A 13,145-nucleotide genomic window follows, 5' to 3' on the forward strand; every position below is an offset into this window, starting at 1 on the left:
TGTAGATCAACACTATGCCAGGAAAAAGAAGAACGAGATGTCAGTAAAGCATCGTCTCTTGTTTAGTGGGTGACCTTTGCAGGATACAAAGGAGCCAGAGTTACACATTTCTACAGTGCTGGTTTCATTAGACAGAATGAGCTTCAGTCTCTTCCGTTAAAGATCCCTCGTTGGGATGCGGTGCACAAAAGGGCTCTCACAAAAGGGATAGCTTGGTATCCCTTATGGATTATGGTTTTTTAAAACTCATTTTCAAACTTCAGTATTGCATTAATGAACAAAGGCTGTAGAGCATAGTAGATAATCACGTGGACTGTGGAACCAGATGCACTGGGCTGGAATCCTGGACCCACCACTTCCCGACCTTATGACCTTCTGCACGTCTGAACTGCTCTGTGCCTCAGTTTCCTCACCTGTAGAATTGGAATGGTAACAATAGCATCTACCTCATAGGTTTGTTGGGAGGATTAAATAAGTTCATATGTGTATTTAATGCAAGACCTAAGACATGGTAAGAGCTCAATAAACATTAGCAGTCACAGATCATGTGAACACATCTCTCAAGAGACCACAGCCCAGCAGCTCTGCACCTGAAAACTGCCAAAGAGAGGAGGCCCCAGGCCAAGGAGGAGTCAGGGAGTCTCCATCTTGCCTTCTGGAACCTCCAAGTGGGTTGGCTGTCTTCTCTGGCGAGCCACAGCTTTATTCTGAGTCGCAGCTCTCTCTACCAGTAGCCCTGAGAAGCCACAGTGATGAGCTGTTTTGTTGGTCCAACATCCTCCACATGCTCCCTTCAAATTCCTCCCCCGTCCTGCACAAGCCTTTCCCGGCTGAGGTAGAAAGGTGTGCAGGAAATGCTGGAGGGAAAGGCAGTTCTGGGGGGCAGAGCGCAGAATCTCTCAGCCATGGGGGCTCTTGGCAAATGTAGAGGCGTCCTGCGGACTACTTCCCAACGTTATCAGGTAGAGCCATCAGCCAGGCAAAAGATTTGAATGGACAGAGCCCATTTTCCAAAGAGGAGAGACACTTTCCACCTGATTTTTAAGAACAAGAGAAGAGAACAAGATCCAGCACAAACCAACATTGTAATGTAAAGGGGGGACCCCAGCTGTTTCCTAGGCTTGTCCCCAGAGTTTGTAACATCTGGTATAGAGTAGTTCAGTAAACGTTCATTATCCCTATGCCCCTGTCATGATGCCAGTGCCCTCACGGTTTGCCCCTGGTTGTCAAAACCCTCGTCTTGGTGTCCCTCTGCCCTTCACGTGTCTCTTCCGCGCCACCTCTTCTCAACCCAGTTCCCATTTTCTCAGGGCAGTGATCATAGGACATCACCTGATTGAATTGACTCATAATCCTAAGAGTGTTAACACTTTCTCAAAAGGAGATATTTACTGTCTCTTCCATTCAAGTTGGTGGAGTATCAAGCCATAGGTCCTACATGTAGGATTCAAGCAGTAAGAAGAAGGCATAATTTCAATGAAGAGAACTTCTGTCACTAGCTGAATAATTGTCTGCTCCATCCCGGTCTATCTGGTACCCCCAGATGAGGGGAATCTTGGACCCCCTGAAAGGATCTCAAGGTAGTTTCCCTCCCATCCCAGCTTCAACAACCCTCTTGTCTTTCATATTCATCCCAACCTCAGCCCTTTGTTCTCCTGGAATGACACCCAGGTTAGCTATCTGAGGAGTCTGCCTTGAGGAGAGGCCCAGACCCTCTCCAGGAACCAGCTCTGAGAGAGAGCTCTTTCTGTTGGAGCTCGGGTTGCTCCCTGGGAAAGCCCCACTCACTCAGGGCTCAGGTAAAATCAGAGAGATGGAGTCCACCTGCTACTTTCCACGCCAAGCAAATCACTAACTCTATCCTGAAAACTGGCCGTCTCTTAAACAACTTAGAGATATTAGTGAGAACTTTGATACCCAGCAAATCAGAGTGGTTCATAATTAGCAGGACCCCTCTGGGCTGTGGGATATTAAAAAATCACAGCTTCCTCAGAGTAAAGCAGCTGCAGATTATAGCAGCTGAAGTCCATTGTTGAGCCTCTGTGTTACACTGAAGAAAAATAAAAGTATTCACCCTTTGTAGGTACACTAACTCTCAAATGCTCCAAAGATTCCTTTAACCAGTATGTTAAATGGAACCGCAGATACCAGAGAGAATAAGGGGACGGAGGGCAGTGCCGACCTCTCTGAAACAGGGTTCCACTCTGCTTACATCTCATTGGCCAGAACATAGTCACATGACCACCAGCTGCAAGGGAAACTGGGAAATATGGTTTTATTCTAAGCAACATGATCCCAGCTGGAAATCGGGGATTCTGTTACAAAAGAAGTGGAAAAAAGATATTGGGGAGACAATCGACAGTCTCAACCACACCTTCCAATGAAAAATGTTCATTCCGTCGATTTCCTTCTGTAGCACTTTGTTCCCTTATCTCTAGCACGTCCTCCTTCTTGTCCCACAGTAGGAACCAGACCCTCAGCTTCGTGAGGTCCCTTGCTCATCTCTCAGTCCTCCACAGTCCCAGAAAAGGGGACTGCTTGTTTGAGGCATTTACTAAATAGCTATATAGTAAATATGAGCCAGACACTTTCCATACATTATTTATGACTTCCTATAAGTTATATTTTACAATTTATTATTATAGTATGTATATATTATTATAGTGGGTATCATATACAGTACAGATAAAGAAAGTGAAGATCAAGATAAGATTCAAGTGTTAAGCCAGGATTTTACTTTAACTGGCTCCAAAGACTGCATCTTTCAAAATTACCCCAGGGATTTTCAAACTATGTTCAGTGGGCTTCAGGGAGTCCCTCTGAGGCTTTAGGGGCTAGGGAAGGGGGGATGGGAACAGAGAGGATTCCAACACTCCTCTCTCCCCCCTCCCAACCAGGGCCTCTTCACATTTGCAGAGTGGGGTTCTACATACGCTTTGCTTGAACCAAGTTTGCACAGTTAAACACATTGGAAGCCATAGAGATGAGCTGTGCTGAATTGAGTCATTGGCCTCCTTGCCCATTTGTCACCTATCAGGCTGGGTCCTTGCTGTGGGCCCTCTGGAGGCTTATAAGTTTTCCCTCCGCCCAAGGAACTGCTCCATTTTTGCTCTGGAATTTCATCCCAGGTGTAAATAGTTGGTGGTAAGAAACCATACCTCTTCAGGAGGGTTTGACCCGAGTCATAAGTCCTAGAAGGGACCTAAAAATGGATTTTTTCCCCCTGTGGTGGTAATCAGAATGGTTTAAAAAAGAGAAGCCAGAAAACTGCATGGGGCTTCAGGCAGAAGGGTAGGCATGGATGACATGACCAGCCATGAGGACTCACCCTGGCCTCCTGCTACCTATGGCCTCTGCCAGTGAGCTCTGAGGGGACATATTGACATCTCCCTGGTTTTTCCTGATACTTGGGTAAAAACTTGAAAGCTCTTCCCCGTCTCTCATCCTAGATATAAGCACCAAGAGCTATAAGGTTTTCAGATAACAAAAGCTTCCTAACTTTTGCATTAAATAGGCCATGTTACAGAATTCCCAACCACAATTAGTCCAAGCTTCAGAATCAAGAAAGGAAGTAAATATGATATTGTTATTGCCGCCCAAATGCTTCCCGTGGATGAGAGTTTGCTTCATTGGGGGTGAGGTGTGGGGTGATGGACAGAGAGACTGACCACCCAGTCAGAAAAAGGAGAGTGGGGCCCACACTCTATGTGAAGGGGCTGAAGTGAGCACAGGCTTGGCAAGGGCTCCTTCATCCTGGGGGAAGAACTTTTCTTTGAATGATGAAAGAGCAAAAGGAGATTATGTATGTGGTTGTGGGCATGCGTGAGACACAGAGACTCAACAGACAGCAGTGCGAGGACCTGGGCTGTGACAATGCCAGGGTGGCTCTAAGCACTGACGCACAGGCATTCCGTCCCTGGTGCATGTGGAACAACTTTAGAAACAACTGCCGCCATCTTTAATTATACACCCAGTCACAACTGGGTTTCCTTCTTCACTGTCTCCGGCAGCTCCAGAGAAGACACATGACACACACAGAGTGCCCTGAGCTGGAGAATGCTGCCTTCCCAGAAAGGCCTCTGGTGAGCACTCTGCATGCCCTGGGCCTTTAGGAGCGAGATTTTTTTCACATTCTTTTCATTGCTGTCCAGTCTCCTCCGCCTGGCCCGGCTATGTCAGGCCAGACCCATCTGTCTTCCTGACACCTTCACATGTGGAAGTGGGGGGCTAGTGTATTTATTATCTATGTGAGCAAAGACCACTGCAAAGGCTTTACAAACCTGCGCTGGAAAGTTCCATTTCTCTTCCTTCTACAGCGACCTTATGTGCTTTGGATCTTGAGCGACTCTCAAGGTGTGACAGGCTTCCTGCTGCTGTATGACTAAGAGGCCCCCTCGGCCAGGCTCCCAAGCCAGGCCCGCCTGCTGCCATTCCATCCTGGAAAAGTGAAAAACGCCCACAGCAAACACCAGGCACCAGGAGTGGAGCCACTTTCCAACTGGTCTGCTCCCTCCACAGACAGCACCTGGAGAGCCTCCTCAGTAAAGACAAGCCCCCATCCCCCCCTCCCTTGCTCAGCATCCCTCTGCCCCCACCGGGGCCCCTGGCAAAGGAGGGCCCTGACCTTGCTGGAGGAGCTTAGGCTCCCCGGGACGATGCCCTGAATCGGTCTGGGGTTCTCCCTTTTCCTATCAGATACAGGAAACTCGATTTGACCTCTGCTCTGATCACTTTAAAATCATTCTTGGCACCGAAAGACTTCCAGCCTTTGTAATCAGAACATCTATTATCACCGCAATTAACGCCAAAGCCCCAATGGGGCGGATTTCCGTGATTCCTCGTCTCCATGTTGCGTGCAGATGTCTTTAAATGCAGTGAAATCAACTCTAATAAGCATGCATCAGCATTCAGATGGCCCCAGGGTGCCTTAGCAGTTTCCCGGCAAAATGCCCCGTGCCAACCCACCTTAGGGGACCCTTCCAGGTCCAGCAAGGAAAAGGCCGGGGAAATCCCAAAGTAAATCCAATCCTCGAGCAAACCATTATGATTTTAGGGCAGACTTGGAAATGCGATGCCGTACTTCGCTCAGCACTGATGGAGAACCGGGCCCTTCTCGAGCGCACTAAAAAGAGGAGCAAGAAAGAGTCCCCCCACCCTGGGACTGGAGGAGGGAAATGGAAGCCGAGGCGTCTGGACGTGGAATTATTCTGTAGGGAAACCACTTCATTGTTCAGAGCTTCCGCTTTCTTCTGGTCTGAAAATAGGATTAAGAATTACCTGCTCAAGGCTTTTGAATCAGTTATTTAGACTGTTTCCACAAAGTATATCGAGCCCTTATTTACAAGCACATTTACCTAGAATTGGGGAGGAGTCAGGGATTACAAACCCTGTAATGAGAGGATCCTGTTTTTCACCAAACATTTTGCCCCAGACCTAGCAGAGAAGAGACACTCAGTAGATGTTTCTGGAATGAATGGGGCAGGAATGGGGTTGGGGAAGAGGAAAATGATCATCCTCAAGAAACTTGAACCTAACTGGAGGTTACAGACATGCATACTTGCAGTATAAGGCAATTGTGGAAAGCATCGTAGAACAAAGGTGTGGGGGTTGGGAGCAGAGGAAGGGCACATCCAGGTGGCAGGACACAGACATACTGCCTGGGAAGGGTCTGCCTGGGCTTTGATGCCTGGTGGAACGTCTGTGGAAAAGGGGGGAGTGTAAATGCTTCTAGAGGGAAGCAAAAAGCACCAGCTGAAGATGGAGAAGGGAAGCTGGGTAGACACGTGGTGGGCGTGCCCGACAGGAGGGTGCATGAGGGCGGCGGAGGCACACCGGGCGCCTCCTTCCCTTTGGGGAGCACGTGATGCACAAGAGCTCTAGGACCATGCCTGATCCCATTCCAGCCCTGACACTTGCCCTTCCTGGAGGACAGCGTTGCCACTTTACAGTTAATGAGCTGAGTCATGGTCAAATTGCTAGCAATGGGCGCTCCAGCATTTGTCCCTAGGTCTCTCTGGCACCAAAGCTCTTCCCCTCTGTCTCAGAAGGAAAGAAATTATTAAGACCAAAGAGAGTCCTTGACCTTGAGCTAGAGTGTGCACTCAGGAGTCAGCACGTAGGCAAGGGACATTCATAAGGGGGCACAGAGAGAGCCGGGTCTGGGGAAGGCGTTGAGGCAGTATACAGGTGTGCTCTAGAAGAAAGAGATCCCAGGGCAAGGATACCCACAGGAAACGGTTGCAGGGGTTTGGTAAGAGGTTCCCAGCCAGGGGAAGCAGGATATAAGAGAGGATCTGGGGTGAGAGGCATCCTTCTAAGAGCTTTAGAATAATTCACTGTGGGGACTGAATTAGGGATGCTAGAGACAGAGGTAGCCGTAGAGACGTCACTATGGTTCCAGAAACCTGAGGGGCTGGAGGAGAAGCTGGTGTGGAGGAAGGAGGATGAGTTAGTCTGGGACATACCAGAAAGAGTCAACCCCTAAATAGTGCCAGGCATCTGTTTTACTCCACTCCACTCATCCTGCACCTTTTAACCTGCCATCTGGGAGATGCATTGTCCCATTGGTGCAGCTCACGCAGTCATCGTTTATCGAGGACCAGGAGTAGGCCCTGTGCTGTCGAGGGGTTCCCCCAGCTGGTGGAGTAGATCACAGCAAGCACTCTGAAGAGCAGGGGGCTGTGAAGGCACGCGGGGCACACCCGGAGTGGTAAGACCACGTCTCCTTTCTGCTCGTGGCCCTCGCAGACAGGGGGTCCAAGCTTTGGTTGCAGAGACCCCGAACAGGCACCCAAATGCACCTCAGTTCTGCCATGTCTCTATTGTCTCGGTGTCCCCAGTGGAGGCAGAGGGGATCTGCATTCATTTTGGGCCCCCCAACACTATAGGGCCCAGCGGGATGTTGATCTTGGCAAGCTTTCTCTGGTCACCAAGGGACCCGGCTGCAGGAGGTCCAGGGCTCCCTGAGATAGGGCTAAGCAGGAGGGGTTTTTAAAAACTCGAACGTGGCTCAGAATCTCAGCCTGCTGAAGGAGATCTGTTTTCTAGCATGTTACTCCCTGGGAGGACAGAGGGCTTTTGCCCGGATGGAGCCTTGGCTTCTAGAAGCAACCTCCCGGTGTTGAAGGCTCCCCACGAGCCGCTCTCAACCTTTCTCTGTCGCAGAAGGTCACTCAGGCCAGGATGGGTGGGGGGCGCAGGCAGGCCACCCAGGGAGGCAGGGAGGCCCTTGTCCCCCTGTCTCATACTCTTCTCTGTTCACCCATCCAGCCTCCAGCCCTCCCCCCGATGGGCCGGACGCCAGGCGGCCACGGAGCAGGAACCCTTCCACCTGGACTGTGGAGGACGTGGTCTGGTTCGTGAAAGACGCTGACCCGCAGGCTCTGGGTCCACACGTAGAGCTCTTCAGAAAGCACGTAGGTGCGGGGCGGGCAGGGTGAGGGGGTATGGTCGGGGGCTGGCCCCAGAAGGAGGGGAGGGCTGGGGGAGGAACGAAGGAGCGGGGAGGGTCAGGGAGACAGGGCTGCAGGAGCTGGTGGGCTAAACCCAGCACCCGGGCTGAGGGAGGCCAGATGGAGCCACAGGCTTCTCCGAGCAGAACAACCACTTAGTTTTGTTTTTAAGAAGGGATATTTGTCCCATCTGTTCCCTCCTTTTGGCCTTTATTAAGTATGCCTGTTTTCCTGCCCATCCATCCGTCTGTCTGTGCATTCGACAAACATTTATAGCACACCTACAACGTGCCCGGGCGCCGCTGGGAGGATTCGATGAGAAAATGCACGTCAGGGCTTGAGCATGGTGCCCAGCTTGTAGTTAGCCTTCAGTTGGCATGGACTCTTAAAACTCGGAGAGTCTGAAATATATAAAGATGGTAAATTGGGGGGGGGGACCAGGTAATAATTACTGCTGCATGAGCCGTCTTAATACGCTCCCGATGTCAGCCCTCTATTGCTGCTCTCCCCAGGTACCGCAAACATCTAGCTTAGAACAACACAGGTTTATTATCTACTGGCTCAGAGGGTCACAAGTCTGACCAGGCTCTCAGTGGGCTGAGGTCAAGGCGTCTGCAGGGCTGACAGTTCCTTTCTGGAAACTCTAGGGAGAATTCGCTTCCCTGCCTTTTCCAGCATCTGGATGGCTCGGCCCTCGTCCTCCAATGCAGCAGCATCAGGCGAGTCCTTCTCCGGCGGCCAGCTCCCGTGCTCTCTTCTGATTTCTTCTTCCACTTTTAGGGATCCTGGTGATTACAACTGGCTCTCCCACCCAGCAATTCAGGATACCCCCCCCCCCCATTTTTCAAGTTAGCTCTTTAGCAACCTTAATTCCCTTTTGCTAGTTAACCTAACATCCTCCCAGTTTCAGGGGGCAGGCTGTAGACATCTTGGGTGGGGAGGAGAGGGAGCATCATCTCTGGCCAAGCCCAGTTACCATGATATTCTCCCCCTGTCTCTCGCTTTTATTTGGTGATTCTGTCATAGAACCATATTCTCAGATCTGGGGAGACTTCTCCTCTCACCCGACACTCACATTTCATGAGGGATGTATTTGAGTTCACTGGACAGCCAGGCCTTGAGAGCAAGGATCCCAGAGTGGTTTATGGTGAGCGGGATCTGAGTGAGAGGAGTTTGGCTCTCTTCCAGAGTTGTAGGGCATGGTAGTAGGCCAGGAGGTGGGGTAAAAGAGAAGATTAGGCCCGCAGATGAGAACTTGTCCACTCTGCCATTTTGCCAGCGACAGAGAGTGAGTGATCTGGAGTGGATGCTTCTTGTTGGCTGGCTGGATGCACGAGAAGGGAGGGGGGTCCTCAGTTGTATGACTCATGTAACTGCCTCTTTCTCCAGTCTGAGCACTCAAACTCTCTTTGTCTTTTGTGACCTGAAAATAACAATGTAGCTGAGCAAGGAAACTGAGCATTACTAGGTTCATGAATTCTACAAGCATTCTGGAGGGTTACCATTTTCAGAGACAAATGGGAAACAATACCATGACCTCACCCTTGAGGTTGGCATCCCCTTGGTAGTCCTTTTTGCTAAATCCTGAGATGAAGCAGGTGCATTATTTACTTGTGTGCTCCCTGGTATTGTTAATAGCGCCAAACACCTAAAATCCCTTGTCAAGTGTAATTAGCAATTTGGTAATCAGCTCAAGGTCGGTGGGCTTACTACCAAGGAAGGAAGCAAGAGATTAGGGTGATGGACAGAATACCAGGGCCTCATACCAGCACCTGAAATGGAAGGGTAACTGCTAGTTTCTGGGTCTGATGGACCATACCTTGTCTTAGTCTCTTCAGGCTGCTGTAACAAAATGCAGAGCAATGTATTCCTCAGCTCAGGAGGTTGTAAGTCCAAGGTCAGGGTGAGAAGCCCCCTTCCCAGTTGCAGACTGCCACCTTGCTTTAGAAGAATACTGATCCTATTCCTGAGGGCTCCACCGTCATGACCTCGTTGCCTCCCAAAGTCCTCACCTCCAAATACCATCACATCGGTGGGTTAGGATTTCAACGTTTGAATTTGGGTGGGGGACACAAACTTTAAGTCCACTGCAAACTTTTTGCTCCTTTAGCCCTAGAGCAGATAAGGAGATAAATATCACATGGGGGCTATTAGGAACTGGGTTTATGTTTGGCTCCTTCAATCAGTGGAGTAGGAATATGAAAGACTCAGTGTCATATGACCTCAGGGAGAGTATGGGAAGAGGAACAAATAGTATCTTTTTGCTTTATTTTTAAAAAGAAGATATTGCCTTGGGACTAAGAGAATATATGCCTGAGTGAACCCATATTCCCTTACCTCATACCCTGACCCCGTCTTAACTGTAGCCACTGCCTGATCGATCTCACCATCATCTGGATTTTCTTGTTTCTGATCCTGTCCCACCAGGAGATTGACGGCAATGCTCTCTTGTTGCTGAAGAGTGATATGATCATGAAGTACTTAGGTCTGAAACTGGGACCTGCCCTGAAACTCTGCTACCATATCGATAAACTGAAGCAAGCCAAATTCTGAAGGTTTCTCAGAAGATGGAAGCAAAGTCCGGACAGCAGGTCTCAGGATCATCTTCTGCCTTACCAACATCCAGCCGCCATCACAAAATGGCTTCTCTCCTGAAAAATAACATCCACAAAGACTGGGTCTTTTTCTAAAACTTGTGCATCTCTGCCTTTTAAAAAAATTCAACATGGCCCTTTTGAAAGGCTCCTCTGTGTTAATGATTTGCCAAAAATTAATGGAAAAGCCTATTATTTTAGCATTCCTGGTAGGTCGGTGGCTGTAAGTAGGGGTCCTGTCTTTATGACGAGAGATCAGGGACCCCAATGCTACTGGCCAAGGAGAACCCTGGAGGGTTCCATGGATGTGAGAAGAAAGACCTTTGTCTCTACGGGAACTCCACCATAGCACCACCCGTTTCAAACGTTTTTAACTCTGCCCCAGGGGACCTGTCATTGTGAGCCTTGCTTAATTCAGCTCTGGAAGCTGTCTTCTGAGGAAACATGCCTCCTCACCTTGCACTATCTGGAAAACTTGAATTCTTTTGCTCTCTGAAAGAGAAGAAAAAAAATCTTTTCTATTCCGAGTTAATTGAAGTACTGTGTTGTCCCACTAGAGGGCAGACTGCTAATGAAGTTTCAAGACCCTCCCAGCCGGAGCCTGCTGATTTAGTACTCAGTGGGCGGGTTAGGGTCTCTGTGGACTAGATCTAGCCTACACAGATACGGGGAATTTCTTCCACAGTCAGCACCACAGATCGCAACATGGGGAAGAAACTGTCTTCTAGAACGTTCTAGTTCACATCCAGTCATTATTGACTGACTGAGATGCACAAGCAGCAAAGGCAAAAATTTAGAAGTATGTTCCTCCCAGATGGGGCTTTGGAGTTCCCTCCCTTTCAGAGTCCTCACAGGGGTGTTGACGTGTTGGCGCGCTGAAGAGTCTTACTGACATTTAGCCATGGGTGTTTCTTTAAAAAAGGAGAAAAATGTCTCAGATAAGCTTTGAAATGGGAGAGTGTTGATTTCTCGTTACGTGCTGGATTATGTAGTTGTACCGCTGGCTAATTTTTCTAGCTCTCAACAAATACACAGACATGCTATCATTGGATTTAATTCCATTTACAAATAGGTTTTCCCTCCTCACTGTGGAGTAATAGGAAAAAATTGATTTTTTACCCCTTTGCAGCTGTGTCCAAGGAAGGACGATGATGAGTCCCCGATTTACGAGGCAGAGGGCAACCTCATCTCCATTCTTCTTTTTATCCTTCTCCTTTCTCTCTTTCCCTCTCTCTTTTATTCGTCCTCCCACGCTGAAGAGGAAACATATTTACAAAATGAATTCACCCCTGCCATGGGTATATCCTCTCCCTTAAAAACATCTACAGTGTCCAGTTGGAGGTGAGGAGATGAAGACTAGATTCCACAGTCTCTGGGAGGGTGAGGATCAAGGAAAACTCAGGGCCTCCCTGGGCCCAAGTGCAAATTAGAAAAAGCACACCTTTCTCTGGGGATGCAGGAGGCGGCGGGGGGTGGTCTCAGGCGATGAACAGAGAAGGGGGGATTTCCTCCCCTCCCCCCTCACCCAGGAGCCCTTGCACAGGACAGATGTACACCCTTGGGGCCAGCCAGGCTAGATTTGCATATTGATCTTCTATAAATCAGTTAGAACTTAGAGGAGGACAACCCACTTTGATGAGAAGAGAAAAAAGAAAAAATCCTAGCGAAATCTTTTTTTAGACACACAAACGGTGGCTGGACTGAAAGCAAGACAGAGACAGGAAGGAGGACGATGTCCTAAACCTGCCCACAGACTGAGTCTGGGTCATCAGGTTGTGGAGGGGCTTAGTGTGGGTTGCTTTGGGCACCTGACGGTACTACCCTGAATCGGGCCTCGGGATGGGGTCTTCCAAGATTCTAACATGATCGATGACTCTGCCCCTCCAAGTTTGTTCATTGCAAGTATTTGTGGCTGGTCTGGAGTTAGCTAAGTCCCCTCAAAACGCCATGGCTAGTTTATGTACTCAGAACTGCCCTCTGAAAACGGTGAGATACAGAAAGTCCCCCAACAACCCAGATGAGCTGTTTTTTGGCTCAGTCCTCTGAAACTTGTCCTGCCTCTTCCATCAACATACATATACCTCGTGGAGAGACTTTCACAGCTTCCCACCCACCCCCACCGGTGCCTCCCTCACTACAAAAGCATGAACGTAGGTGCCCCCAGATTCAAGTCATCCCCAAACAATGTCAAAGAGATCCTTTGAGTAGGTTTCCGGGGGGAGAGAGATTTTAATCATCTCAAGCCTCGGAGCAAACTGGATCTGTGTTCACGTGTAACTGCTCTCACGGAGGTGCGATCTCATTTTGCATTAAACTTTAAGCAGGACAGATTGCTGAAGCCATGATATTTAAGGTTTGACTTTTTAAAAATCTCATTACTCTTAAAATGAATGCTGCCATATCAGAAAATAACCCAGGGAGGAAATTCCTCCTTGCCTGTTTTTGCACTGAAATGCAATTAGCCAACCAAATTATTGTAGCAATACTGCAATTATAATTAATTTTCACCCCTTTCAAAAATCTTGTCAAACCAAGCAGCTAAATAGCTCAGCAAATGTAAAACATGCCAGGCCATTTCCTCCAAATGGACCTTAAAGAGTCAGGCCATGTGTGTCACTCTCGTCCAAATGGGAGCTTATTTCGGGAGCCTCACACTTGTACAGACACAATCCTTGTTATTCCATTGCCGTAGCTTTGCTTCAGGTTGTGGTGAATAATGACATAGTTTCGCATAATTCCAAATTAGAGTGTGTGTGTGTGTGTGTGTGTGTTCATGTCCAGACATTTCCAATCACCTGTGTCTGTTAAACACTTTTTAAAAATCTAGGGACCATTCTATTGCCTAACTCATTTTAATTATTTCCCAAGTGCATGGATCCCTTTGTGAAGATGTCAGGTAAAAAATGTAGCGTGTGTGTGTGTGTGTGTGTGTGTGTGTGTGTGTGTGTCCTAACACAGTGGTTGAAAGAGCCTAAGGAAGAGGCTGAGAGCGTGTTTGCTATTCCGTTCGTTCGCTTGGTGTAAAATGCACCCCCCCCCCCGCCCCCAGCTTTGGGAACTTGGAGGCAGAACCTTCTCTCTGCCTTAGGGACGAAGTATC

At 48.8% G+C, this 13,145-nt stretch overlaps 1 protein-coding gene across 8 annotated transcripts in view; it reads left to right on the forward strand.

Moving 5' to 3' along the window:
- The window catches only part of SCML4 (Scm polycomb group protein like 4), a 96,787-nt gene extending 86,600 nt beyond the window's left edge, over window positions 1-10,187 (forward strand). For 6 of the 8 annotated variants that reach the window (XM_046004938.1, XM_046004943.1, XM_046004940.1 and 3 more), the window contains 3 exons: window positions 7,270-7,415; window positions 8,099-8,170; window positions 9,879-10,187. In XM_046004938.1, coding sequence (XP_045860894.1) covers window positions 7,270-7,415; window positions 8,099-8,170; window positions 9,879-10,004 — 344 coding nt within the window. In that variant the 3' untranslated portion in view covers window positions 10,005-10,187. The remainder of the gene's footprint in view (window positions 1-7,269; window positions 7,416-8,098; window positions 8,171-9,878) is intronic. The other 2 variants (XM_046004939.1, XM_046004942.1) reach the window with 1 other exon arrangement.
- The last annotated feature ends 2,958 nt before the right edge of the window (window positions 10,188-13,145 follow it).

The sequence above is a fragment of the Meles meles genome, chromosome 5 (assembly GCF_922984935.1).
Source record: "Meles meles chromosome 5, mMelMel3.1 paternal haplotype, whole genome shotgun sequence".
NCBI lineage: Eukaryota > Metazoa > Chordata > Mammalia > Carnivora > Mustelidae > Meles > Meles meles.